Source organism: Symphalangus syndactylus, chromosome 8 (assembly GCF_028878055.3).
Source record: "Symphalangus syndactylus isolate Jambi chromosome 8, NHGRI_mSymSyn1-v2.1_pri, whole genome shotgun sequence".
Classification (NCBI taxonomy): Eukaryota; Metazoa; Chordata; class Mammalia; order Primates; family Hylobatidae; genus Symphalangus; species Symphalangus syndactylus.
The window spans coordinates 116,286,627-116,314,438 of NC_072430.2; the positions used below are offsets into that span (position 1 = coordinate 116,286,627).

The window sequence follows — 27,812 nt, forward strand, 5'->3', positions numbered from 1 at the left end:
AAACAAACAAACAAACAAAAACCCTCCATTCAAATATACTAGAAGAACATCGTGTTTCTTATGGAACCTAAGGACAGAAGTGTAGCTGGACCTCATGAAACCCAGAGAACTAGGAGGTAAACATTGTCAAAAATTGTTATTCTTCCTTTCCTCAACTCTTTGTATGGCTGCTTTATTCTTTAGTGTCTTTGGGGACTGTTCCTTTCTGCTTCTCATTAACATACATAGTTCAAAAATGGAAACCTCAGTTAGCTTTAACATCTCTTCAGGTTCAAGTTTCTAAGGTAGTGTAACCAGCACTTCTGGATCTCAAATCTAAATTCTCTGGAGAGAGAATTTGACTGGCCCAGGCTAGTCAATTATCCACCCATATTACAAGATTTCTCAACCCTCAGTACTATTAACATTTTTATTTGTACTGACTAATGCTTTTTTTGGATAGGGGTAGGAGAGGCTTTCCTGTGCATTTTAGGGCATCATCTCTGGTCTCTACCTTACCAGTGTCAGAAGATGATCCCTCCCACCCCTCGTCCATGATGTGACAACCCAAATTACCAAATGTCCCCTGTGGGGCAAAAATCACTTCTGGTTGATAAACACTGCCCTGTTAAGTAAAGGGTAAAGTGTCCCATAAAACAAACATGCCTACTGGGGCTGACCATCTAGAAGGGGGTATTGTTCGGAGAAGGCCATGTGTCTGCTTGGCAATTATCCTGAAAGTGGTCTATTATAAAAATAAGAGATGTTGGTGGAAATTATAACCTTTGTAAAATTTAGCCAACATAAGCAGATCTACTAAAGTAAATTAAAAGGTTCAGAATTTTTAGCGCTGTATAAATTGAAGGAAAATTTCAAAGTTAGGGAAAACCCATATATGTTGTTTTCACGTTCTACCCTAATACAGTGATTTTCACATTTTTTACTCATACATCTCAATCTGAGAATACGTATTCACCGTCTATGTATATATAATATATAATATGTATACACAGAGTCTTTCTTGGCATCTGCAGGAAATTGGCTCCAGGACCCCCATAAATACCAAACTCCATAGATGTTCACTTTCCTTATATGAAATAGCATATAATATTTGAGTATAAACTACACACATCATCCTGCATACTTTAAATCATCTCTATATTACTTATAATGCATAATACAATGTAAATGCTATGTAAATAGATGTTATGTATTGTTTTTTATTTGTATTATTTTTAATTGTTTATTATTTTAATTGTTTTTTTCCAAGTATTTTTGATCTGCAGTTGGTTGAATTTGCCATGTGGAAACCAGTGATATGGAGGAATGACTGTAAAATCTATACATATAATCTATACACTGCATTTTGTAATCTGTAAAAATACACATAAATAAGACACAGATGAAATTAATAAAGTAATTATTTTAATTGTAATAGTATTATTAATTTTAATTAATAGTGTTATTGAATATACTGTATGAGACTTCTGGTGTAGAAAAGATGGCAGAGACCTTTTTCTTCCCACCTGTTTAATTCAACTATAAACCCTGAAAGTAACGCAAGAGGCAACCAAAGGAGAAATCTGAAAGGTGCTGGGAGGAAGTAATTTTGTTTTGGGATCTAGCACTGGAGGAACAACACAACAGCAGGGTGTCTTAAGTGCCCCTACTCAACAGAAGAGGGATCCACCCCAGTGTTTCCCAAATCTAAGCTCCTTCCTCCCTCAGATCTATGGTGAGCCCCTCAACAGTACCAGCTGAACCCCATGGGCCTGAGACAGGGTGTGGCCGGGCCCACCAGAGTGGCTCAGCCACAACAAGGAGCTTTTGCAGAAGCCTCTTTGACTCCTCTGTAAAATAAATAAGTGAATAAATAAAATAAGTAGATGAGTGAGTAAAAACTCATTCTTAATTTTGATACCACGGAAGTTTTTTTCTGCCATGTAATGACCAGTGGATATCTAGCACTTTTACAGTCTCTTTGGTTACTTGTCACTTCATCACAAAGTGTTGCAGATTTTTCCTTATTGTAGAGAACTTGACTTCCTACAAATGGTCACATGAGTGTCAGACCAGCACTGGGATGCAACTTAGCCTCCACTTCTTTGCTATTAAAAGAATATCTCCAAATGTTGTGAATGAATTTCACGCAAAATCTCATCTTTTAAAAGCCTGTTTAAGATTCTTGTCAATACATTCCTGCCATAAAACATTGTTTCTATTAAATAAGTTAATTTAAATCTACACTGACTATTTTTCATCTAACCCTTTGACAAAGATCCAAAAATTCCCTAATGAACTACTTCGTCCAAAGAATAGGGAGGGAAATAGGCATTTATGCACATCGCTCTCAGTAGAACTAATTGTTCCAGCCTCTATAGAAAATAAGATCTCCACTGTGCTGTTCTCTACCGATTTCCAAATCCACATGTCCATGACCCTACAAATTCACCTCTAGAAATTAATACTACAAATAATTCATACACATGCATGGGTTGAAGAAATCAAGTTGTAGTACAACATGCAAAACATGCTAATATTTGAATGAAAATGGGGTGAGTGCTTATATACATACTTCCTTGGGTATGCATAAATTATTTTTGGAAAAATACACCAAAATAGCCAATAATATTTGTTGCCTATGGATAGCTGAGGGAAAAAGGTGGGACCCATGTGGGAAGATATTATTTTACCTTATAATCTTTTCTATTTCATGAATTTTGTATATGAGAATGACCATGAATTAAAATTAATAAATTTAAGAAATCATTTATCATTGAAAATATTTTTCCTATGGTTTTATTTTTTGGTGGTTCACAATAAAATAATCCTTTTATATTTCTTTATTAAAACAGAATCTAGCAAATAGAACTAGACAAATGTGAACTCAGACAAATTAGAAATCTGCAAACTTTCATCAAAGAGTGTAATATTTGTATGTTTGAATCTTTAATATTTTCTGTATCATCTATGCTAACAAAGAAATATATGTCAACTTGTCACTATATTTTTTTCCATATCATATTTCAGTCATTTTTATTGCAGCAGGAAGAATGAGTGTTTACTACTTGTATAGGACATTTTATTTTTCATTTTTAAAGAAATCACTAGGAGATATACCTAATGATAAATGACAAATTAATGGGTGCAGCAAACCAACATGGCACATGGACACATATGTAACAAACCTGCACATTGTGCACATGTACCCTAAAACCTAAAGTATAATAAAAAAAAAAGAAATCATTTATTCTTAAGTTTCATGAAAGTTCAGTGCTTGTTTGAGTACTAAACGACATTAAGAATGCTGAAAAAAACCAGCTATTTGTCTTTATATTTAGTACGCTTTGTTACTATATGTCTTAGCAATGATGATAGCTTCATATTTTCTTTAGTTAATGACTAATCCAAGAAACATCATAAACTAAGGGCTGTCAACAATAGTGACTATTTCCATAATTCATAAAAGTTTGTATCCCTGTGCCTGGAACAGTGCCTGGAAAAATACAGTGGGTACATAGTACCCTTTCTTTTTTCTTTCCTCTCCTTTTGTAATGAATGAATAGTGAAATAATTAGTTAGTGAAAGGACTGAGGGACCCAGTTAACCTGAAATTGAGTTACTATTTTGTACACATTGGATTTCCCACTTCTAGTGATGTACAAACTCTAAAGTTATAGCTAATATCACCACAGCTGTGCTGTTGAGATCATTAACCTAGAAACCACGAAGAAACCTAAGAATCAATTATATATTAATTTTCATTTGAAAGCAATGAAAATCGGGTAGTTTTCTTGGCCCAAAGCAAATCAACCACAAGGAGGCAATAGCTCATTTCATGTTTTAGATGACCAGAGACATGAAATGGACCAATCATTAAAATTCCCTGACCACATCAAACCTGTGTGCTCTCACTGATGAACACTTACAAGTCTGGCAATGATTTTCTGTGGGTCCCCAGCAACGGCCAGTACAGGACTTATGGCAACGTCCACCTGCAGAACAGGAAAAGGGAAAAAGGACATGCACGTTATAATCTTTCACTCCTTGACTAGGAATAACTCCTTAAAGGAAATACTCCTGCTCCTTTGTGAGGATGTTTATGTCATACTAGAGCTGAAACATAGCCCATAAAATGCCCACTTAAGTAGGAAAACCTGAATGTCAAATATCTGTGAAACTAAAGTACAACCTCTTGGTATTCAAATCCTCTTATCATTTTATAGGAAAATAAAATAATAAATTTGTGAATTTTCTCAGAAAATCAAAAGCAAATAATTATATTTATTACGTTTCACTTTCACTGTTGAGCATTATTATTCTATTGATCTATTCTACTTGATATAATTTCCAGATATCACATCTTACTGAGAGCAACATATATTAAAAAGCAATAGTTAAAAATAAGTTGAAATCTATGAGAACAAGAATATATTTTTACAAACACATGAAAAATCATCAGAACAAATGGTAAAATCATGCATTTAAGCTATATTTTTGAAAGCTTAATTTCAATTATTTTAATATATACTTCTAAAATGTTTATTAACATTATTTGCATTTTCAAATATAAGCCTTAATCTCCTATAGTGGCATCTTCTTCTACCATAGGTATTTGCCTCAACAAACATAGTTGTCCCACAGAGAAATTCCCATCGGGACTGAAAATAAAGAATATTAGCTGGAAGAAGTCATATAAAAACGGCTTCCTTTGAATCTTATTTCTGAATTTCATAGATTCACTCTAAATTTCTGTGGGCACATGACACATTTTTAGAATAAAATATAGATGTTAAAAATCTATTAAAGCTTAAAACTTTTCCATAAACAGAAATGTTTTCTATGACATTTCCTTAAATGCTTCTTATTAAACATTGTCAATTGTCTAATATTAATTGTTAATAGGATTCTCCCATTTAAAGTGTTTAGCAAAGTTAACTATATTATAAATATCATCAAATAACATCTGATCAGATGTTCCCATCTTTCCTTGATTCAAGTTTTTAATTCCTCAACAGAAAGTTCTTACAACCTGGAGTGTTTTCCCACCTCCAATGAAACTGCCTAAGTGAGCCTATTCTGTTAAATGAGTACACGGTTAAGATACAGATTCAACAGACACTTTCACTGGCTGAATCTCAGACCGTTCAGATTGTCTACCTTTGAGAAAGTAAAGTGTACTATTTCCAAGTTAATAAAATACTTAGGTTCAATTCCAGTCATCTTAAAAGTATGGGAATCTTTGCTACAACAGAGTTTATTTACAGCAATTCTATTTGTGAAGTATTGCCGCTGACATCACCAGCGTATAATATCCTGTCACTCTGCCATCTGTTTATTTAGAGCCAAACACATTATAATAACATAATGCAAGCTCATTGTAGCTGACAGGAAAAGGACTCCATCTGGCCTGAACAATATAACTTTAATCAGTGATAATGATAATTATTATTAAAAACTTACAGGAGTTCTTTTGTACAAAGCTAATAAATCTAAATTGATTTATACTAGCGGAAATTAGAAAGGACTGTGAGACAAAACAGGAAGCAGTGAAAACTTTTTGGAGTACAAACTTTTTTATGAGAAAGTAGCTAATGTTAATGTGTTTTCTTAGATTTGGTATAGTCCTCTAAATTGATCCATTAAGTGGTCTGTTAATTGAAGATAGTTGAAGCATAAGATAATCTACCATTTAATCTATGATTTATTTAATTATGTTTGGGGCTTGTAAAATATTTGGCCTTATTCTTTGTGGCCAGAATACTACCTAACTGGAAAAAAAAAAAAAGAAAGAAAAGATAAAAGCAAGTAGAAGAGAAGAAAAGAAAAAGTAAAGAAAGGAGGAAGGAAGGAACAAGGAAAGGAAGGAGCTAAGTAACAAAATTCATATTAGACATTTTTATATTCTCAATGTTTTTCTCTTACTCGATTAATTTTTTAACTTCTCATTCTTGAAATTCCAATTTGCCATCCACTCATCTGTTCTCAGAATCAATATAAAAAGGCATGTTTTTATATTGTATAGAAATACTGTTGATGGTTCTTGACAAGGTATCATGGCAAGGCCCACCTATTTGAAACTGTGATATAGTACCCACACACACAAAAAAAACAAGTTTAAATAATTTAACCTTGACTGCCTACTCGATATTATGAGATTTTGTTGGTAGTTTCCATTTTCACTTGACCTACACATTTCAAAATTCTATTATGACAAATGCACTAGAGGATCTAGAATTGACTGTACTCCCATAAATGGCTGTTCAGCCTGGACTACCTTTATTTAACTTTCTCTCTAGAGCCTTGACACTTTTGGAATCTGTCCTAGTACTCAGTTCAGCCTTAGCTTTACTCTTCAAAATGGTGCAAGACATGGCACTTGTGTTATCACTAGATGTTGCCAATTAGCAATTAAGTAAATGCTATAATATCTGACCAAAATATCTGATTAGAGATATTTATGAATCAATGCACTTACTACATTTTTATGCCTGTAACCTTAGTTTGATTCTTGCAGATAATTGGGAAGTATAGAAAGAGTTCCCATGGTAATTATCTGTCTAGTGTAGAAAAACAAAAAAACAAAATTTCCTATAAGCATGCCCTTCTACATCCTTCCAACCATGTATCCCTGATTATTTCATAAGAGAAAAAGCCAGTAAATCTAAATTTTTAACAGCCCCCTAGCCCAGGAAAGAAGCGTTGGATGAAAGCAGGTGGAGCTAGATAATTCCCAGTCTAATTCCCAGGGGCTTGGAAGTCAGCTACATTCCTTAAACAATGACTCATCCATGTGACATCTAAAAGGAGATCACACTAGACCATTTCAGTGAAGAGTGTAAGTATAGGCTTCGATATGTCCCTTGTTTGTCTGAAAATATATATATATATATTTTAATGATAACCTACTGTCTTACTGGGACTTTCTTCCTGCCCTCTGTTCTCAGGCATGCACTAACCTCAAAAGTCCTGATTTTTTTTTTTTTTTTTGAGATGGAGTCTCGCTCTGTCGCCCAGGCTGGAGTGCAGTGGCATGACCTCGGCTCACTGCAAGCTCCGCCTCCTGGGTTCACACCATTCTCCTGCCTCAGCTTCCCGAGTAGCTGTAGCTGGGACTACAGGTGCCTGCCACCATGCCTGGCTAATTTTTTTTGTATTTTTAGTAGAGACGGGGTTTCACTGTGTTAGCCAGGATGGTCTCGATCTCCTGACCTCATGATCCGCCCGCCTCGGCCTCCCAAAGTGCTGGGATTACAGGTGTGAGCCTCCACGCCCCACCAAAAGTCCTGATTTCATGTGAAAAAGAGATCTTATATGTCTGTCATATTTAGTGTGAATTAGTTTTATAAACTACTTCTCCCCAGTGTGTGTTTTGTAAATGGGGGCCACAAAGAGAGGAATTAGTCAGATGCTAGAATATGTAAATGAGAGCAGTGTTAAGGGGTTTTGCCAATGCTGTCCAAATCTTCCCACTTCCATGTCTCAACCTGGTACGTGTTCCTTCCCATTGATTATTGCAAGAATCCTTTTTTTTTTTTTTTTTTTTTTTTTTTGAGACAGAGTCTCGCTCTGTTGCACAGGCTGGAGTGCAGTGGCGCAATCTTGGCTCACTGCAACCTCTGCCTCCTGGGTTCAAGCAATTCTCTGCCTCAGCCTCCCGAGTAGCTGGGATTACAGGTGCCTGCCATACGCCCAGCTAGTTTTTGTATTTTTAGTAGGGATGGGGTTTCACCGTCTTGGCCAGGCTGGTCTTGAACTCCTGACCTCATGATCCACCAATCTAGGCCTACCAAAGTGTTGGGATTACAGGCATGAACCACTGTGCCTGAGGTTTTTTTTTTTTTTTTTTTTTGGGACAGAGTTTTGCTCGTGTTGCCCACGCTGGAGTGCAATGGCACAATTTCGGCTTACTGCAACTTCCACCTCCTGGGTTCAAGCGATTCTCCTGCCTTAGCCTCCCAAGTAGCTGGGATTATAGGAATGCACCACCACACTGGGCTAATTTTTGTGTTTTTTAGTAGAGACGGGGTTTCACCCTGTTGGCCAGGCTGGTCTTGAACTCCTGACCTCAGGTGATCTGCCTGCCTTGGCCTCCCAAAGTGCTGGGATTACAGGTGTTAGCCACGGCACCTGGCCTGCTATAATTCTTTTAAAGCTATGTGAGAAAATAGTCAATTTCTTTACTAAAAACGAAGAATCTGACATTTCCATATAGCTCGGTGATAGGAGAATTAGTCAAATTAGTATGCCCTGTTATTCTGGCTCAAAGAGATGAAATAAGAAACAAACCAACATTATAAAGAATCATTTCAGTTACTTTATTAACTATTTTTAAATATCTTAGAGTAAGTGCCAAGCCTAGTGCAGTAGCACATGTCTGTAATCCTAGCACTTTGGGAGGCCGAGGTGGGCTGATCGCTTGAGCCCAAGAGTTCCAGACCAGCTTGGGCAACATGGCAAAACCCCGCCTCTACAAAAAATGCAAAAATCAGACGGGCTTGTTGGCACACGCCTGCTGTCCCAGCTACTCTGGAGGTTGAGGTGGGAGGATCGCTGGAACCTAGGAGGTGGAGGTTGCAGTGAGCCATGATTGCTCCACTGCACTCCAGCCTGGGCGATGGATCAGACCCTGTCTCAAAAAATAAAATAAAATAAATGAATAAATAAAATAAAAATAAGTTCTGGTTATTCTCCATCACCATTATTTTAATTCACAAGCAATCCCTCTGCTTTTGCAATGTATTATTCATCATGGAAGCTGGCAAATGTGACTAAGTTCATCTTTTATGCTTGTCCAGCGGATGTTACGAAAAATGTAGCCTTTGCATTCCTTTTTAGGAACTAGAGTCCATGAACTGCATTTATATTTTTAAGAGTCCCAAATTCATCTAGAAGTTGTGCTTGTTTGTGTGACCCCCTGAATATGGGATTCAATGTCTACCTCTGTAATGCTTTCTGCAAGTAATATGCCAGGGCAGTTGAAAAGTTACAAAATAGGAAGTCATTGGCAACCATAAAAGATCATATTCTCGAAATGCCTCTAGCTAAAGGCAATGCAGTTATATCCCTGGATTTTTCTTTTACTCCTTTTAAAAACTGGCAGGTTTGACCTCTTAAAACTACTTTTGCTAGAGAAAGAAGTGAGAGAATAATACCTTTTTTATAACCATATAATTCAAAATAGGAAAGTAGAACACTAATGCAAAGTCTATGCTAAACCAGTCCCTGTTCTTGGTGTGTGTGTGGGTTCAGGGAGGGGGGATAAAAAGACGAATGTCACTATCCTGTCCTCAAGGAGGTTTTAGGGTCCAGGAAATAGGCAGAGGAATGGGCAAGTAACTATTATGACCATAATATTTGCTAAAATATAGGTATGTATAAAGCGGAGAGAAAGGATTGCAGAAGGCTCTGCAGTTTAGTTTTGCTTGAACAATCTAGGTTGTCCACCAGTAAAGGGCAGGGAATGAGAATTTCAGGCTGAATAACTAGCCTAAGCAATAACACGGAGGCATGGATGAGTACAACTCTTTGCGGCCATAATGAGTAGCTTAGGGTTTTTTGAGTATAGTTTGCATGAGTAATAGCGGCTGGAGTGTGAGCTTACAAAGTATCATGAAAGCCTTCTAAACAGTTTGGAGTTTACTCTGTGTGTGTATTATGGAGTTTATATGGGTATTACAGAGCTGGCCAAGGTCTTTGAACATTAAAATGACATAGTTTGACCTGTAGGTTAGGAAATGGTTTTGAGTCATGGTTCCCAAAACTTAGTGTTGACAATTTAGTAGCTTGTGCAAGATGCTGATTTTATAGTCTGGTGAGGTACAGGAATCCCTATTTTTAAAAAGCACTTCCAGGGATTCTGAGGTTGATGGTTCCAAAATGACAAAAGTATATATGAGATAATGGCTTGGCATATAATTCCAAACTGTTAGTATCATAGACATATTTTGAGACAATGCTTTAGTGTTAGAGCTGATCAGATGCTTGGTAACCAAACTTTCAGACAAGCAGTGTAAAAATCTAGCAGTCTCTCATGTCTTAGAGTTTACTCTGATTTGTGGACACATTCCCATCAAATTGCATCTTTCTCCAGGAGTACTAAAACATATATATAGCTTTGTTTTTCACATTTAACTTACTGTAAACCACCCATATAATAGTAAAGTCTCAATATGATTTGAGCAAATGATACATTAGTAGGAATTAATGGCATTACCATGATGTGGAATTGCTCTTCTTTATCAGATTTTAATACTTCCACTTGTTCTAATCTGACAGTTCTCATTGTCATCTGTTTACTGGTATCCACTCTTCTGTTACGTGAATTGACTTTACTTTTTATTCCAGTCTCAATTCAATTTTCCTATCCTGCCTCTTAATTTGAAAGCTAAGTATAACTTAGCTTTCTTTTTTACTTTTAAAAAAAAGAAAGTTCTTTTTTCTTTTTTCTGCCTCTTAATTTGAAAGCTAAGTATAAGTTAGCTTTCTTTTTTACTTTAAAAAAAAGAAAGCTCTTTTTTCTTTTTAACTTTTATACATCTTGATACAAAAAGATGGGGAGGTATTCTTACTTGCTAAAACATATAAAGTTAAAAATGAAACTAAAAATATTTTTGGTTGGGATTTTTCACCTTACAGTATATTATATCAGGAGTTATGAGGTCAAAATATATCAAGCAATTACTGTACAGGAAAAACAAATAAGTAAGATAAACCTTGCTAAACTTGATGTTTTCGTAAGCATCATCACGATATTCAGTCAAGCAATTTATAGTCAAAAGTTTTAGAACAGCATATATCCTCATGTGATCAAGATTAATTTCAAACAGAAGTGTGAAATACACAGCAGTGTCTGCAGCGCTTCCATCTACCCCTCCCTCAGGGGCTCAACTCCCTCCTGCTAATTTGTGACTGCCAGAGCACAAAGTATCTTCTCCAGCATCACCTCAGACAGGATTTCAGACAGATAGCTAATGGACAGGCCAGTTAATCTGGCACACAAAATTGTGCAAAGGCTTGAAGATTCTAAAGTTACTTTGCAAATCTGTATTTTTCCGGAGGCCTTCTGGAAACATAGATCAATTATGAGGGGACATGACAACGGTAGAAACCACAGCTATAAATAGAAGGCTGGGCAGGCTGGGGTGGGTAAACCTATGAGAGTGCCATTTTTCAAAATCTCTTAACTCATAAATGGAAGCAACCAGCTACTCCATTTGCAGGCTGAGTATAGAACTGTTTCTACATATAGATTTTAAGTAGAATGGATAGATCAACACAATTTTACAGTTAAAAGAAAAATTGATGATAATCCATTTAGATCTAAGATTGTCGATTATCACTTATACATACAAGCTCATGTGATTGCAACAAGGACTAATAGTTAGAAATAACCTAATACATACTATGCCAAAAATGAAATAAACATGAACATACTAAATGCATTCTATTTCCCACTGAGTGGAAAGATCTGCTCAATAGTGTCTATGATATTACTGTTCTGTATATTCTATGCTCCTTCCAACACGCCTTCAGAATGCTTTAGGCTACTAAAACCAATGGAAATGAACTTCAAAGAAAATAACATTAAAAGGTCTTAATGCTTTTTGGAAAAGTCATACATTAATAACATAAAATGACTCAACATAATAAAACCTGAAATTTTTTCCTAAAAAACTAAAAGCTTTTATATATTATACTGTCAAATATTTGTTCCAAACCAGGCACTTTTAAAGCATTAATTAATCACTGTTTATAGCTGTTAGCACAAAGTAGAATATAGAAATTCCACCTACTGTGGAACAGAATTAGTTCCAATCAATGTCAAATGTATTTCTGAGCATATATTATTATTATTATTATTTATTATTATTATTTTAAGACAGAGTCTCGCTCTGTCGCCCAGGCTGGAGTGCAGTGGCGCAATCTCGGCTCACTGCAAGCTCCGCCTCCCGGGTTCACGCCATTCTCCTGCCTCAGCCTCTCCGAGTAGCTGGGACTACAGGGGCCCGCCACCACGCCCGGCTAATTTTTTTGTATTTTTAGTAGAGACGGGGTTTCACCGTGTTCTCGATCTCCTGACCTCGTGATCCGCCCGCCTCGGCCTCCCAAAGTGCTGGGATTACAAGCGTGAGCCACCACGCCCGGCCATTTCTGAGCATATAAATAAGGGGTCTGAACTAACTGAAAAACCTTACCTGAAAACGTAAAGAATATACCGAGATGTATCAGCTTTTTGCAACCAATAACAACAATAATAATGAGCACTTACTATGAACTTGCCAGAGCCACCAAGGGTGTCCAGAAGCATCCTTCAGATGTACTCAATCTAGATGATAACCCTTGGAGGTCTGCAGTGCACAAGCTGTTCAGCTATATGTAGTGGTGGGCCTTCCAAGGATGTTCTAAGCATTTTGGATATATTATCTCATTTAATCCTCACATAACCTGAATAGTCTGGCACTCTCCAAAATTTGTATGTCCAGTCCAGACTCTGTGATATGCAAGCTTATGCTTCCAACTACTTCCGAACCATCTCCACTTGTGCAATTAGCAGGCACTTGAAAATACACATATTCAAAACTAAATCCATAATCTTCCCACTCCAATCATACAAATTATTCCTGTACAGTCTTCCCCATCTCAGTCAATGGTAGCTCAATCCTTTCAGAAGCTTCTGCCAAAAACTTTGGAGTCATCCTCAGCTCCTTTTTCTTTCCTCTTACAGCCCAGATCCAAATTCATGAACATATCTGGTTGTCTCTAACTTCAAAATCTGTCTAGTATCCAATCATTTCTCACCGCCTGCACCATTATCATTGTAATACAAACCACTATCATCTCTTGCTTAGATTAATGCAACAAACTCTTATCCGGTGTCCTAGCTTCCACCCTGGCCCCTTTACAATCTCTTCTCAGTATATTAGCCAGAGTGATCTTTTTAGTCAGACCATGTCAAATCTCCTAAGTTGCCATAGTGCCTCAGTACATGCCAAAGTCCTTACCACAGTCTTCAAGGACCTACAATATGTAGCTCTCTCCTCCATGCCTCAGTATTTTCCTCCAGGCTTACTCCTCTCACTCTCATCTCCCGATGTTCCTAGGACATACAAGGTTCACTCCTGCTTAGGGTTCTTCTGTTTCCTCTTCCTCTCCTCCTCCGAGAGCCTATAAATCAGGTTTACCCACTAACTTGCTCTTGTTAGATGCCACCTCTCCGTGACTCCCCTGACCCATTACATTTAAATAGCAAACATTCCAGATAGATTTACTAGATTTTATTTCTAATATATGTTCAAATTGGAAATGCTGTATAATGCATAAAAACATGAAAGAAGAAAAAAATTCATAACCTTGAATTTTGGTGTTTTTCATTTTCTAGTGTGTGTGTGTGTGTTGCATTTTAACATGATGTAATACTTTATACAGTTTTGTCATCTGCTATTTTCACTTTACATTTTTATCCTAAACATTTTGGATGATATTAAATATAATTTTATTTCTTTGGTAGATTTACCTTCTGTCATACAGACATGCCAAAATTCAATTAACTATTTTGCCTTATGAGATATTTTCACTGGTACATGTAGGAGATAAATACATATTTTTTAATGAAAATACATATTAAGAAAATACCACTAATTTCATGTCATATTTTTCAGCAGATTTGTAGCTCATGAAAAGATTACTTAAACAATAGAAAGAAAGTGACCATGTGTTTCATTGTGTCCTTGTGTAAAACACTGATGGGATCTGAAATAGTTGTGGGGATTTGTAGATGACTGGCACATGTAACAGAACATTTGATAAAAGTATTGATGTGCTAGTTGGCCTGGACTGACATCCTAGCTCCAGGAGTGTGCCAAAAGCTTCTGTACACATCTATCATATTTGACCTTTTAGTCACTGAGTTGCATAAAATGTTTGAAATACACTTTTCATATTTGCAAATGACACAAATCTGGAAGGGGTAGTGAATACTCTTATGGAGAATAATCATTCAGATTTAGGAAGAACTTGGTGGAGGAAACAATGAGCTGAAATTAACGCTATGATATTTAACAAGATCAATGTAAATTCCTGCATTTGTGGTTCTAAATCAACATTTCATGTAAGTATCAACAGATATGTGCTCTTACACAAAGTCTCTCTGGTATGAGACACATTAGAATTTCAAATCTCACCTGTTACTGGTTGTGTTATTCCTCAGGCAGGCTAGTTAACTTATTTCACTTTGTTTTTATACTTTGGACTTAAATGTTTATCCTAAAAATGGAGGTGTACACTATACTGCATACTCCAATCTATACAGCATGATCGACATCATCAACCTCACCACATCATCTAATGCTTATTGAGCACTCTTTACTCTCTGCACAGTGCACTAGGTATTTTATACACACTATCTCATTTAATTTTCACAACAATATGATAGCATAAGTACTACCATTTGTTTTATTTTATAGGTTAGAAAATGGGTCGGGTGTGGTGTCTCAAGCCTATAAGCCCAGCACTTTGGGAGGCCGAGGCAGGCGGATCACGAGGTCAGGAGACCCCGGCCAACATGGTGAAACCCTGTCTCTACCAAAAATACAAAAATTAGCTGAGTGTGGTGGCGCGTGCCTGTAATCCCAGCTACTCAGGAGGCTGAGGCGGGAGAATCGCTTGAACCAGGGAGTCAGAGATTGCAGTGAGGTGAGATTGCACCACTGCACTCCAGCCTCCAGCTTGGCGACAGAGTGAGATTTCTCAAAAAAAAAAAAAAAAAAAAAAAAAAAAGGAAAAAAGAAAATCAAAAGCATCCTTATTTTTATTTTCTAAAGGTAGAAATGTTCATTTAATTAATCTTCACACTTCCTAACATACTATGACAGAACTCTAGAAGTGCTTTTGATGGTGATGTTTTAGAGCTAAAGTACATTATATAACATCCACAGCAAAGAAGGATATGCAATATATGTTGTTATCTGTCCTTCTAGTTTCATATTTGGTTGTTTAATCAGTGACATCCATCTTAACCAGAAATTATTTTTTCTTTTTTGTTTTTTGGAAAAGTATTCTTTAAATAGAGCCAGAGAATTGTCCCTCCGTGGCACATCAGCCCTTTTAATACATAGCATGTTTCTAGTCAAAAATTTTTGTTCTTGCCCATTATTTCATTTCTAATTGGCAATTACTTTGATTCTATTACTTGTTTATTAAAGTTCAGCAGTAAATGGGTCTAAAATAAATGTCAATTAAATACAAACACATTTTAGTAATTGGCATTTATTTCTAAAGGAGAATGTGATAGGAAATTAGAGCTTACAGTTTAGGAAAGCTAAAATATTGAAAATACTACTGAGTATGTAACCAATTTACAATATTGTCACTTACTTCACTAAGTGTTCATTTATATGCTGGCAAAATGCAAAAAATACAACCTTTTACTAAGTGCTGGTAAAGTGTGGAAAACACCAGCTATTAAATCATTTTTATCTCCTTTCAGGCTCCATTATTTACAATTGGTGGAACTGTGGGTAAAGAACTTTACCTAGGAGTTGACTTTCTTCATTAATAAAATACAGATAATGGGCCGGGCGCGGTGGCTCACGCTTGTAATCCCAGCACTTTGGGAGGCCGAGGCAGGCGGATCACGAGGTCAGGAGATCGAGACCATGGTGAAACCCCATCTCTACTAAAAATACAAAAAAAAAAAAAAATTAGCCAGGCGTGGTGGCGGGCGCCTGTAGTCCCAGCTACTCGGAGAGGCTGAGGCAGGAGAATGGCGTGAACCCGGGAGGCGGAGCTTGCAGTGAGCCGAGATTGCGCCACTGCACTCCAGCCTGGGCGACAGAGCGAGACTCCATCTCAAAAAAAAAAAAAAAAAAAGTACAGATAATGATACCTACTTCACATATGTGATGAAGGAATGACTAAGTTGAATATCATATGCAAAGTACCTGGCATGTAATAAGCAATAATCAATGTTAGTTCCCTTTTTCTTCCATCGCAACACATTACATAACAATTTTACTGAACAGCAAAGACAGAAAAAGAGGGAGAGACGGTCAGTAGAGGTGATATGGCAGATACATCAAGTAATCTGGAGACAGAAATGTTTATGCAAACAGAGTTGAAATGATCAGTAAGGTACGACAGGTCAAGCAATTGGAAGCGGGGGGGTGTGACCCCTTAGAGGCTTTCGCGGGCATAGCAGACAAAGACAAGTGGGTTTCAAAGATCTCTGCATCCTTTGACAAAGGCGTGAAAAGCCACAGTTTCAGCAAGAATGTTACGAATAACCCAACTCCAGTGAAACTCCCTCTGCCACTGGAACTTCAGGCTCTTGTAGAGTTCAGGTTGGTGTACGTGGAGAGAGAAAAAGAAGGCAGGAAATATTTCCAGGTATGTTTCAGAAAGGGAAACAGAAACCCATGGATGGAGCAATGGTGGATTAGCGAAGAAGACTAGATGTCACTGATGTGGGGGTCTCAGCCCACTCCATGACCTTCATCTGTCAGATTGCTAGTCAGACATGCTGATGGGTCCCTGAGGAACCGTAACCACCCACGTGTTCACTTTGTGAGTGGTGTCACATTCAAGAAACATGGTTCAACAGCTAAAATTCAAACAAAAGAAATTTACTACTCTCAAAGGACATGAAATGGGATCCAAAGCATTGCCCATGGCAACAGTTCTAAACTGTTTTCTCACACAACTCTCACTCTCATTCAGCAAAACCCCAATCCTAGTTTTCTCTTTCTTCCTGCCTTCTCTCATCACAAACCTTTTGTCCTTCTACCCCCACCATCATTGTATCACTATTATGTGACTGATGGACTAAACCATTCTCCTCAAGTATTTTTCATTCCATTTAGTTCTCTCAACAAATAATTATTTGCCTATTTTTTGTTATGTATCTTAAGTGTGCATTACAACATCTAGGGATTGTGTATGTGTGTGCGTGTGTGTGTGTCTCTGGAGATAGAACAGTTTGGTCTGGTGGACTGAAAGTATTAAGCAGACATAAAATATTTGAGAAGGTACAAAAGATAGACTATGAATATTCCCATATTTGTACATTTTATCCTGTCAGAATAGTCAGTGTTTAAGGAGAAATGTCTGGGTTCTATTTCAACATGAACACAAAGAAATTCTGATGATCTGTGTGTAGTATGGTCTCCATGGATAGCCTGTGTTTTCATATGGCTTCCACTTGATACTTCCAAGAATAGAAATATCTCCTATATAAATTCATAAGAAATGAGTGTTGTCATGGGAAAACTGAGATGGATAAAATATTATTATGAGTTTCTTACGGGAAGGATCCATTTCTTTTCCATAGTTCCTAACAGTTCTCAAAACACGACAGGCTTCTCAGATTGAATAAACCAACATTTCCTTTACTAAGAGGCCAGTATCTTCACAGCATAGTGCTAACACAGCTTCTTCAACCCTGAGTACATTTTGAAAGGTCTTATAATGTCTGTGGTTTGGGACTTTATAATTATGGCTGGGGCCATTAATCTTACAGCCTTCCTTTTTTATTATATATAAGATTGAGGCTGAGTTTTGTTACAGATTGCTAGCCTGTAGCAGTCAGTTGTGGAGATTAGACATCACTGAGAAAGATAACAAAGAAAAATGGATAACAAATTGGAAAAGATTAGGTAGCTCCACGCCACAATATTAAACAAAGTCTTCTGAGGTATAGCAGCCCAAGACTCATCGTATGTTACTACCACTTTTTTCATCTGTCAAAGGGACTTGCTGTTAAAACAGGGCCTTAGCTGTGCATGTGTATACACACATACACACACACACACACACACACACAAAATATGTATATGTTGAAGTCCTTTCACTTAAAAAGAACTCACATTAACAAATAGGCACATTTCTAAAATGCCACTGTAAGCCAAAGGAATAAAAATGTGATTTTAAAGTTGATGGAAGTTATAAAAAAGTGACCCAAAGGCATTATAGTAACTAATAAGCCTAAAATGTCTTGCTGTAGAATGTTTTCATTAATTCACCTTCAAAGTTCATACACAAAAAATAAATTCAAGGATAATGGATGTATAATATATTTTAAAAATCTGATTCCATCAAAAAGCTATTTCACTGGAGTTCCTTCTTAATATACTAGACAGATCTGTAAATTGAGTTATTATTTATAGAAAAAAGATAAATGATTTGCAAACCACTGCATAGACATCTCTTGTATTCCATTGCAAATTATTTTTAAGTCTAAATAAATATCAGTTCTACTACCTCTCTTTCAGCTCCAGTTTTCTGTTTTCTAAAAAAATGTTTTTGGTCTTGCAACTTCTGAAATACAAATCCTTTAATTACAATGAAAGCCCTTGTTAGCTAGCATGCTAAAGAGGTAGTTATAGCTTAAATCCGTTACAATTTTATTATGTACCAGGCATGGTTCTAGGCAATTTATTTCTATGATAAACTTAGGAGGAAAGTACTACTACAGATTAGGAAGCTGAGGCCAGAGAAATTTAATAACTTGCCCAAGATCACACAGTTTGTAATAAGCCTGGGACTGGAGCCTAAAAATACTATCTCTGGAGCCCATACTCTTAACCAATACAACCAAGTATCTAATTTATGTTAACAGATACAAAAATAGAATGGCCATTTGGGACGAAGGAGGGAAGAGCACCCAAAATATATTAGAACACACATAGGAAGACAAATTTTGTGACACAACAAGGTTTGATTTCTGACGGGATTAATACAAATACTCAGAAAGTTCAACGGACTTTAGGAGCACAAGAATCCATTAGGCAAAGATGTTGAATGAGATCATTAAAAAGACACTCATTCAAAATCACTTAGGGAATGACTTGCATGGAGTTAAAAAGATGATTTGGGTCATTTACCAAAATCTTTGATGTGTGTGATAAATGAGCTGTTTAGTCAATAACAGTCAGGGTGGAGATGGATGTCAAGAGCACGGAAAAAGGTGCCTCTCCCCATCTCACTCCCTCACCTCACAATATTTTCATCTATTATTCCAATTCAGCTTTATACGAGAAAAATGAGGGATAGAGGAGCTAAGCAAGTGTAGTTAGAAACTCTTGGAGACAAGATTCAAACTCATGTAGAAACGCCCAGCTTAAGCTCAGACACTAGGCTACCCTTCAAAGCAAAGAACCAGAGGCATCATCATGCAAAACGAAGGAAGATTCAGGGTGCTTTGTCCTGAAATATGGTCAGATAAAAGACTCTGGTGGGAGGGACAGGAAGAGAGGAGAAAAAGAAAAGTGATGTCTAATTTTTCTCTACCTCCTTACATATTTTAAAAAGTATTCAACATGTATTATACTCTTACCCTGAATGTAATTTACTATTGATAAGACTATGTTTTGTTTCTTATCCCTCTGGAAAAAAATCTCTGAGCCCATTGTATATACTAATAGAAATGACTTACTATTTCATGAGAATGTTGCAAAACTGCATGATGGTAATCTATCTTTCTCTTCTGAACCAAAGCAGGCAGATTCCTGTCTGCTATACTAAGGACCCTTAGACATTTGTTTATTCCACTAAGAATGTATAGCAATTCTTTTCAATAAAAATAGTTGGTATTTAAAATTATGCATTTCAGTGAAATTTAGAAATGTAGACGTGATGGTTGTCCATCATTGTATTGCTTTAAAAACTTTTAAATTTATCATTGTATTTTTTATAGTAAAGCCAATTTCTTTATTCTGAGAAACCTTCTTTGGCATATGTTTTAAATGACTAGTTTAATGCTGTATTCTAATTCTTGAGTACAGAGCTTGAATTGATTCCACAGAAAATAGTTTTGAAAAAAATTATCTAGATGAACATTTTTATTTAATAAAGCATAGAAAGGTAGAATAAAAGTGGCTGATCAAGATAATTACCTGTGAGATGACTTTTCCTTTGTGCATTTTTATTCAAGCTTTTTTATTTCTTTTATGTATTTCTCTTACTTATATTTTACCAGGAACTTTAAGAGACATGTCACTGCATAATTTTCTCTCCATTTTTCTCCTGTGTAGAAAGAGCACCTACAATTGGCAAAAGAATCACCTCTAAATTGAACATAATGTGTTCTTGCTGAGCAGCAAAGAATTAAATAAAAGTTGCATACAGCTGCTTGCAACAATCTAGGCTAGAAAGATTGCCAAATGGGTTAGCGGTTTGATCTGCTTGTTCATCATTCTCAGCTCCCTGTAGATACCACATCCCTTGCCCCAGTCCTCTAGTGTAACCAGCGGTCTCTCCCCTTCCTCCTCTCTAAACTTTGAAATAAAAGTCCTGAATGAGGGAACACCAATAGGAGAGGAAAGACACATGTGAAACATCTTGGCAAATATTATGAAAAGGGAAAGCTGAATGTCTGCACATGTTTTCAGTTATTCATAAACATCCTCCTTTTGCTTCCTAGTTTTCAAGTGATGAGAAATTAGAGAAAAAAGGGAAAATAGTCAGTTCCTTAAGTTCTATTTAATTGTGAAACTGAATTCTATGAAACACTTTCATTAGTAAACAAGGATGAACATGTGAGTTGTGATGAAATCTGTGAATGATGGTTGTGAGGCAGGAGAATAAGGTCTGAAGGCAGGGAACCTAAGGCCGATCTGTGCTGATTTCCTAGAATGGAATCAAAAGGAAAACCCCACCTCTCTATTCTCGAGTAACAAAAGGATCAAAGGCTACTCCCTTTGCAACACCCCACTCCCCCATTTCTGCATTGTGCAGGAGAAGGTAAAGTACTTCTGATTGGTCTCCTCCTGAAACCAATCAGACTGGTCGTCGGCCTTGTCTTCATTTGCATAGGGGTGTGACTTTGTAACTTCACTTCAGTCTCTGGTCACCTTCCAAGACCAGTCTGACTGGTTGGGGGCCACCACTTCATTAATAGGGTGTAAAGCATGTAACCAATGGGAAACCTCTCCAGGGTATTTAAACATCAGAAAATTCTGTAACCAGCACTCTGGAGTTGCTTGCTCAAGGCTACTCCCACTCTGTGTAGAGTACTTTTGTTTTAATAAATCTGTGCTTTTATTTCGTTGCTTTGTTCATGCATTTTTCCCAATTCTTTGTTCAAAACACCAAGAACCTGGACACCCTGCACTGGTAACAGAACACTTACATAATTACTCTCACCCATTATAGAGTAAACAAAAATAGAAGAGGGTAATACTGAATAGAGTCAGTACACTTGTCATTCAATTTTACACAGTTACTTTAAACACCAAATATACAATCAGGGTTTTATGTTAAAAAATCAATTATGGAATGCTTTGTAATCTCTCTTTTACATTAATTAGGTGCTTATTATTTGACTCAATATATAATTTTATTTAGTAAAAATGATGTATTAGTCCGTTCTCATGCTGCTACTAAAGACCTGCCCCAAACCGGGTAATTTATAAAGAAAAGAGGTTTAATTGACTGACAGTTCCATGTGGCTGAGGAAGCCTCAGGAAACTTACAATCATGGCAGAATGGGAAGCAAACACATCCATCTTCACATGGTGGTAGGAAGGATAAGAATGAGCAGAAGGAGAAAAGCCCCTTATAACACCATCAGATCTTGTAAGAACTCACTCACTGTCACAACAGCAGCATGAGGGTAACAGCCTTAAATTACTAAATTACCTCCCACTGGGTCCCTCCTATAACACATGGGGATTATGGGAACTACAATTCAAGATGAGATTTGGGTGAGAACACAGCCAAACCATATCATTCTGCCCCTGGCCTCTCTTAAATCTCATGACCTCACGTTTCAAAACGTAAACATGCCCTCCCAACAGACCCCCAAAAGTCTTAGCTCATTACAGCATTAGCCTAAAAGTCCATGTCCAAAGTCTCATCTGAGACAAGTACCTTCCACCTATGAGTCTGTAAAATTGAAAGCAAGTTAGTTACTTCCTAGATACAATGGGGTTCAGACATTGGGTAAATACACTCATTCCAAATGGGAGAAATTGGCCAAAATGAAGGGGCTCCAGGTGACATTCAAGTCCAAAATGCAGCGGGGCAGTCAACCATTAAAACTCTGTAATGATCTCCTTTGACTCCATGTCTCACATCCTGGTCATGTTGATGCAAGAGGTGGGCTCTGAAGGCCTTGGGCAGCTCCACCCCTGTGGCTCTGCAGGGTACAGCCTTCCTCCTGGCTGCTTTCAAGGCCTGGCATTGAGTATCTGCAGTTTTTCCAGGCACACAGTGAAGCTGTCAATGGATCTACCATTCTGGGGTCCAGAGAATGGTGGCCCTCTTCTTACAGCTCCTCTAGGCAGTGCCTCAGTAGGGACTCTGTGTGGGGGCTACAACCCCACCTTTCCTTTCCATACTGCCCTAGCAGAGGTTCTCCATGAGAGCTCTGCCACTGCAACAAACTTCTTCCTGGACATGCAGACATTTCCATACATCCTTTGAAATCTAGGCAGAGGTTCTCAAACCTCAATTCTTGACTTCTGTGCACCTGCAGGCTCAACACCATGTGGAAGCTGCCAAGGCTTGGGGATTGCACCCTCTGAAGCCATGGCCTGAACTGTATGTTGGCTCTTTTTAGCAATGACTGGAATGCAGGGCACCAAGTCCTGAGACTGCACAAAGCAGCAAGGCCATGGGACCAGCCCATGAAACCATTTTTTCCTCCTAGGCCTTTTGGCTTGTGATGCAAGGGTTGCCATGAAGACCTCTGACATGCCCTGGAGACATTTTCCCCATTGTCTTCGTGATTAACATTTGGCTCCTTCTTACTTATGCCAATTTTTGCAGCCAGCTTGAATTTCTCCTTAGAAAATAGGTGTTTTTTTTTTTTTTCTATCACATCATCAGCCTGCACATTTGCTGAACTTTTATTCTCTGCTTTCTTTTTAAACATAGTTCCAATTACAAATAATATCTTTGTGAATGCATAAAAGTGAATGCTTTTAGCAGCACCCTAGTCACATCTTGAATGCTTTGCTGCTCAGAAATTTCTTCTGCCAGATACCCTAAATCATATTTCTCAAGTTCAAAGTTCCACAGGTCTCTAGGGCAGGGGCAAAATGCTGCCAGTCTCTTTGCTAAAGCATAGCAAGAATCACCTTTATTTCAGTTCCAAATAAATTCCTCACATCCATTTGAGACCACCTCAGCCTGCACTTCATTGTCCATATCACTATCAGCATTTTGGTCCAAACCACTCAATAAGTCTCTGGGAAGTTGCAAACTTTCCCACACCTTCCTATCTTCTGAGCCCTCCAAATTCCAACAGGGAAACAATCTCTGCCTGTTGTCCATTTCCAAAGTTGCTTCCAAATTTCCAGGTATTTTTATAGCAACACCCCACTCCTGGTACCAAAATCTGTATTAGTCAGGGTTCTCTAGAGGAACAGAACTAAAAGGATATATAGGAAAGAGAGTTGATGAAGGAAAACTGACTCACAGGATCACAAGGTAAGGTCTCAGGATAGGACATCTGCAAATTGAGGATCAAGGATCCCAGTGTAAATCAGTCTGAGTCCCAAAACCTCAAAAGTTGGGAAGCCGACTGTTCAGCCTTCAGTCTGTGGCCAAAGTGGCCAAAGGCCCAAGAGCCTCTGGCAAACCACTGGTGTTAAGTCCAAGAGTTGAAAAGCTGAAGAAGTTGGAGTCTGATGTCTGAGGGCAGGAAGCATCCAGTGTGGGCGAAAGATGAAGGCTGGAAGACTCAGCAAGTCTGCTCTTCCATCTGCTCCTGTCTGCTTTATTCTAGCAGCACTAGCAGCTGATTAGATGGTGCCCACCCATATTGAGGGTGAGTCTGCCTCTCCCAGTCCACTTACTCAAATGTTAATTTCTTTTAGCAACACCCTCATAGACACAACCAGGAAAAATACTTCGTATCCTTCAATCTAATCAAGTTGACACTCAATATTAACTATCACAGATGAGTCTTTTACTTGGAGATAATTTAACTCAGTTTTACCAACCTAGCATTTTAACCTCTACACCTAATTCTTCCAGGCTTAGAAAAGTTTGCAAATTCTCATATAGCAGGATGACTTAAACTTTACGTGAAGTACATTTTTTAAAATGTGGAAGATCACCAGATGTCTCTTACTGTGAATCACTTCACATTAGTGTTCACTGCTTTATATTTTGTGGTTCTAAAACATTTCAAAATCAAAAGTATTCAAAGCAAAGTTAATTCCACCTTATTTTCCTTATTAAAGGAAATATGCAATACAGAATTTGTTTAGAAAAAGGTAACAAAAAAGCATTCTTAAATTCCAAAAATCTCTAACTCTTTTTTAAAAACTCACCATTTTAAAAAATGTTAGGAGTTACTACTTCAAAGAAAAGTTAATTATTCAAATTGCTTTGTCTTTCTCCATCTATTATGTTTCAACAGTGTGAAAAACCTTTCTCATATCAGTGACATTTAGTTATATCATGATATATTTTTTCAATAGAATTCACATATTTTAGTGAAAACGCTTGTTAAAATGTACTTAAAAATAAGTTTCAGAGAAACAATGAAACCTGAAGGCTGCCCTCAGAGAGACAATTTGAATTCCAGAGACCTACTATTTCAAGAAATTTTGATCACTTCAACTCTTCACTGGAAGCCAACAAGTCTGCTCCATACTAGAAACTGTAAGCTGCTTGAGGCTCTCAAGAGACCCCCAAATCAGGCACTTAATACCTACCTTACATAATATGCAAATTAGAAATAGGGTTCTTTAAGTGCCTGTGATATACCAGGCCCAGGAGGTCACAGGCATTTAAAGCACTGTGATTTTTATTATTGAAATTAATGACATAGAAGTTTCACATAACAACAGAGAACTAAATATTCTCTAAGAGGGGACTCGTGTATGTGGTACTTGGCTCATTTGCAGCATGCCCATACGTTCTATGCCAATTTCAAACTAACATATGGCCTGAAATGTCTGCATCATATTAGGCTTTGCTAATCATTTTACCATCATAGAAATCTTATGCTAGGCCAGTGCTACTTAACACCTCTTCCTAGAATCAATAGGAGAATTTTAAAGATAGTCAGATTCTCTTCTTTAAACAAAACTTACTCAGGCAAAACCTCTGAGTGAATTCGGATACATGCCCAAGTTTGGAAACCTTAATCTAGTTACCTGTGGACATGACGAACCTTGTCCTTTTGTGCTAGTGCTAGACCATGCTACACAACATCTCTGCTGGTCACTTCGTGTAATAATATTTTTTCTTCCAACAAGCTATGGTCATAAAGAAGATTTAAGGTTCATCAGTGGAAACTGAATCTAAACATAGTTGAAGGTGGAAAATTGCCATTTTAAGAGCTAGAGCAGTAAGCTTGTGGGGTACAGAGGAGTTAATCTTTGAGACAGAAACTCTTGTTTAATCTGAGAGGGACCACTTTTCTAAACCTTCTAGTCAAACAGAAATAAAATCTACTCATTATTCTTGTGGAAAACTTGAATGCAAAAGTTAGCATGAGTGCAGCTAAGTATACAGTTTAATAATTTAAATGAAAAATGTTAGCAGAAAATGATGCTGAAGAGTCAAATGCTTTTTCTTTACAAATTTTGAGCTAAGCTGCCCTATCCCTAAAGAGGCTAAAGAGATTGTTCTTTCTTGAAAAGTGTGTGTGTGTGTGTGTGTGTGTGTGTTTTATTCAGCATTTGCTCACCAGAGACTAGGGGCTACAATCAGTTCATACCATGCATGAGGTGTTGGCTGAATCTCTTGGTGCTCTTATAGAGAAAAATAATAAGCAACTGAACTGGCCTCAGACTGGTATTACCTTCACAGGGCTGTTCATATTCACAGGTGGTAGTACCCAGTGTGCAAAGCCAACTGTTAAAAATTTCTAGAATTTTGAGGCTTTTCACTAAACAACCATTAGTAAATATTAAACTATATAAACCCACAATTAAATGTTATTAAAACAAAGGTAATATATACTAGAAATTCATTATTTCCTGATTAGTTTACTATATCTTCTATGTAATTGAGTTCTTTTACATCTACTGAACCTGTATGGTGGAAATACTACATAATGGTGTGATACCTGGATATCTCTTCCAAAATCCACACTGATTGCTCAAATGGGAAGATGTTAGAAATATTTATACCATGAAAATCAGCAAGCTCAACAAATTGGGGCCTTCCCCCTATTTTTGGAGAGTAGTTATTAAACATTTATCAGCACAGCACTGACATATGGTATAATTTAAGACTGAAGAAATCATGCTTTTGGAAAACGCACTATTAAAACTTGTCTAAGGGATCCACACCACATTCTGTGTGGAGTATTTCCTAATAGGACATTTGATGTTTCGACTGAATCAGGAACAGAAAATGAAATGAGCTCTGAACTGAATAAGAGGCAAAAAAGACCTAGGGGAAGATAAAGAGACTAATCCCTAAGGTCTGAACGCGGTCAGAGGGTCTCAGTAGTGGGGGATATCTTCAACGACAACACATGGACAGGGACATGGAAGTTAATTTTGGGCCTCTCTCTCTCCAAATAACCATTCTTATTATTAACAAAATTATGTTGATAACTAATGTTTTTGTCTTCTTCTTCTTTTTTTGAGATAAGGTCTCACTCTGTCACCCAGGCTGGAGCACACTGGTACAATCATGGCTCACTTCAGTCTTGACCTTCTGGACTTAAGCGATCCTCCTACCTCTGACTCTCGAGTAACTGAGACTACAGGTATACCTCACCATACTGGGCTTTTTTTTTTTTTTTTTTTGTAAAGATGGGGGTCCTACTCTGTTGCCCAGGTTGCTTTCAAATGCCAGGCTTAAGGGAATCCTCCCACTTCAGCCTCCCAAATTTCTGGGATTACAGCATGAGTCACCACATCTTGTCAATAACTGGTTTTATTTGTGCTTTGAAGGGATCAGGCACCTGGGTCTTAAGAGCAGTTGAGGGAGCGCCTAGCCCAGCTGTGACATAACGGGAGTCCTTGGTAGCAGAGGCTGGGAGGAGGTTGGCAGTAAGAGAGTAAGACCAGAGAGGTGAAGCTATGGAATTTACTCCAAGTTTTTGGTTAAGTTATATGTAAAAGGTAAGTAGAAACTAATTCATAATTATAAACGGTTGAGACTAATATTATATGTATGTGTATATGTATAAATTTACATAAATGTTTACTTTTTATGTACTTATTACATACAAATGAATTTTTAATATATTTATGTTTATATACTCATATATGTTATGATTTTCAGGAAAAAATAATAATACATGCAATGCATGATGAATACGAGGACTAAGATGAGCTAAGGAAGAGAGGGTATGAGATAATTCTTCTGTTCTACCACCTGGAGGTCAGGTTAAGTACTTCCAAGGAATAAATATTCTGTCACTTTCAAGAAAGTAAGGATTATATTTCTGTAACTTTATATACATATATATACACACACACAGACACACACTTCATATACATACTATGAAGTATATATACTTTATAGTGAAGTATATATATATACACACTTCATATATATACATATATCATATTTACGTGAAGTATATATATAAAGGAGAAATGTTAACTAGACAGAAAACAACCTGGATTACTCCAGTCTGAACTCAGATCATGTAGGATATTAATCATTGAACAAACGAAACTTCAATAGTGGCAACACAACAGGATGTCCTGATCCAACATTGAGGTTGTAAACCCTATTGTCGATATGGACTCTAGAATGGGATTGTGCTGTTATCCCTAGGGTAACTTATTCCGTTGATCAAATTATTGGGTCAATGTGTAAAAACTCACTTGGACTAGTGTGGTCTTAGATTGTTCAGATGCTCTGCAGTCACCCCAAACAATTTTTTTTTTTTTTTTTTCTGGAGACGGAGTCTC

At 37.2% G+C, this 27,812-nt stretch overlaps 1 protein-coding gene across 4 annotated transcripts in view; it reads right to left on the minus strand.

The window, feature by feature from the left end:
* ERBB4 (erb-b2 receptor tyrosine kinase 4) overlaps positions 1 to 27,812 on the minus strand; it is a 1,169,745-nt gene that overhangs the window by 369,885 nt on the left and 772,048 nt on the right. For all 4 annotated transcript variants that reach the window (XM_055290486.2, XM_055290484.2, XM_055290487.2 and 1 more), the window contains one exon: positions 3,909 to 3,974. In XM_055290486.2, the coding sequence (XP_055146461.1) occupies positions 3,909 to 3,974 (66 nt within the window). The remainder of the gene's footprint in view (positions 1 to 3,908; positions 3,975 to 27,812) is intronic.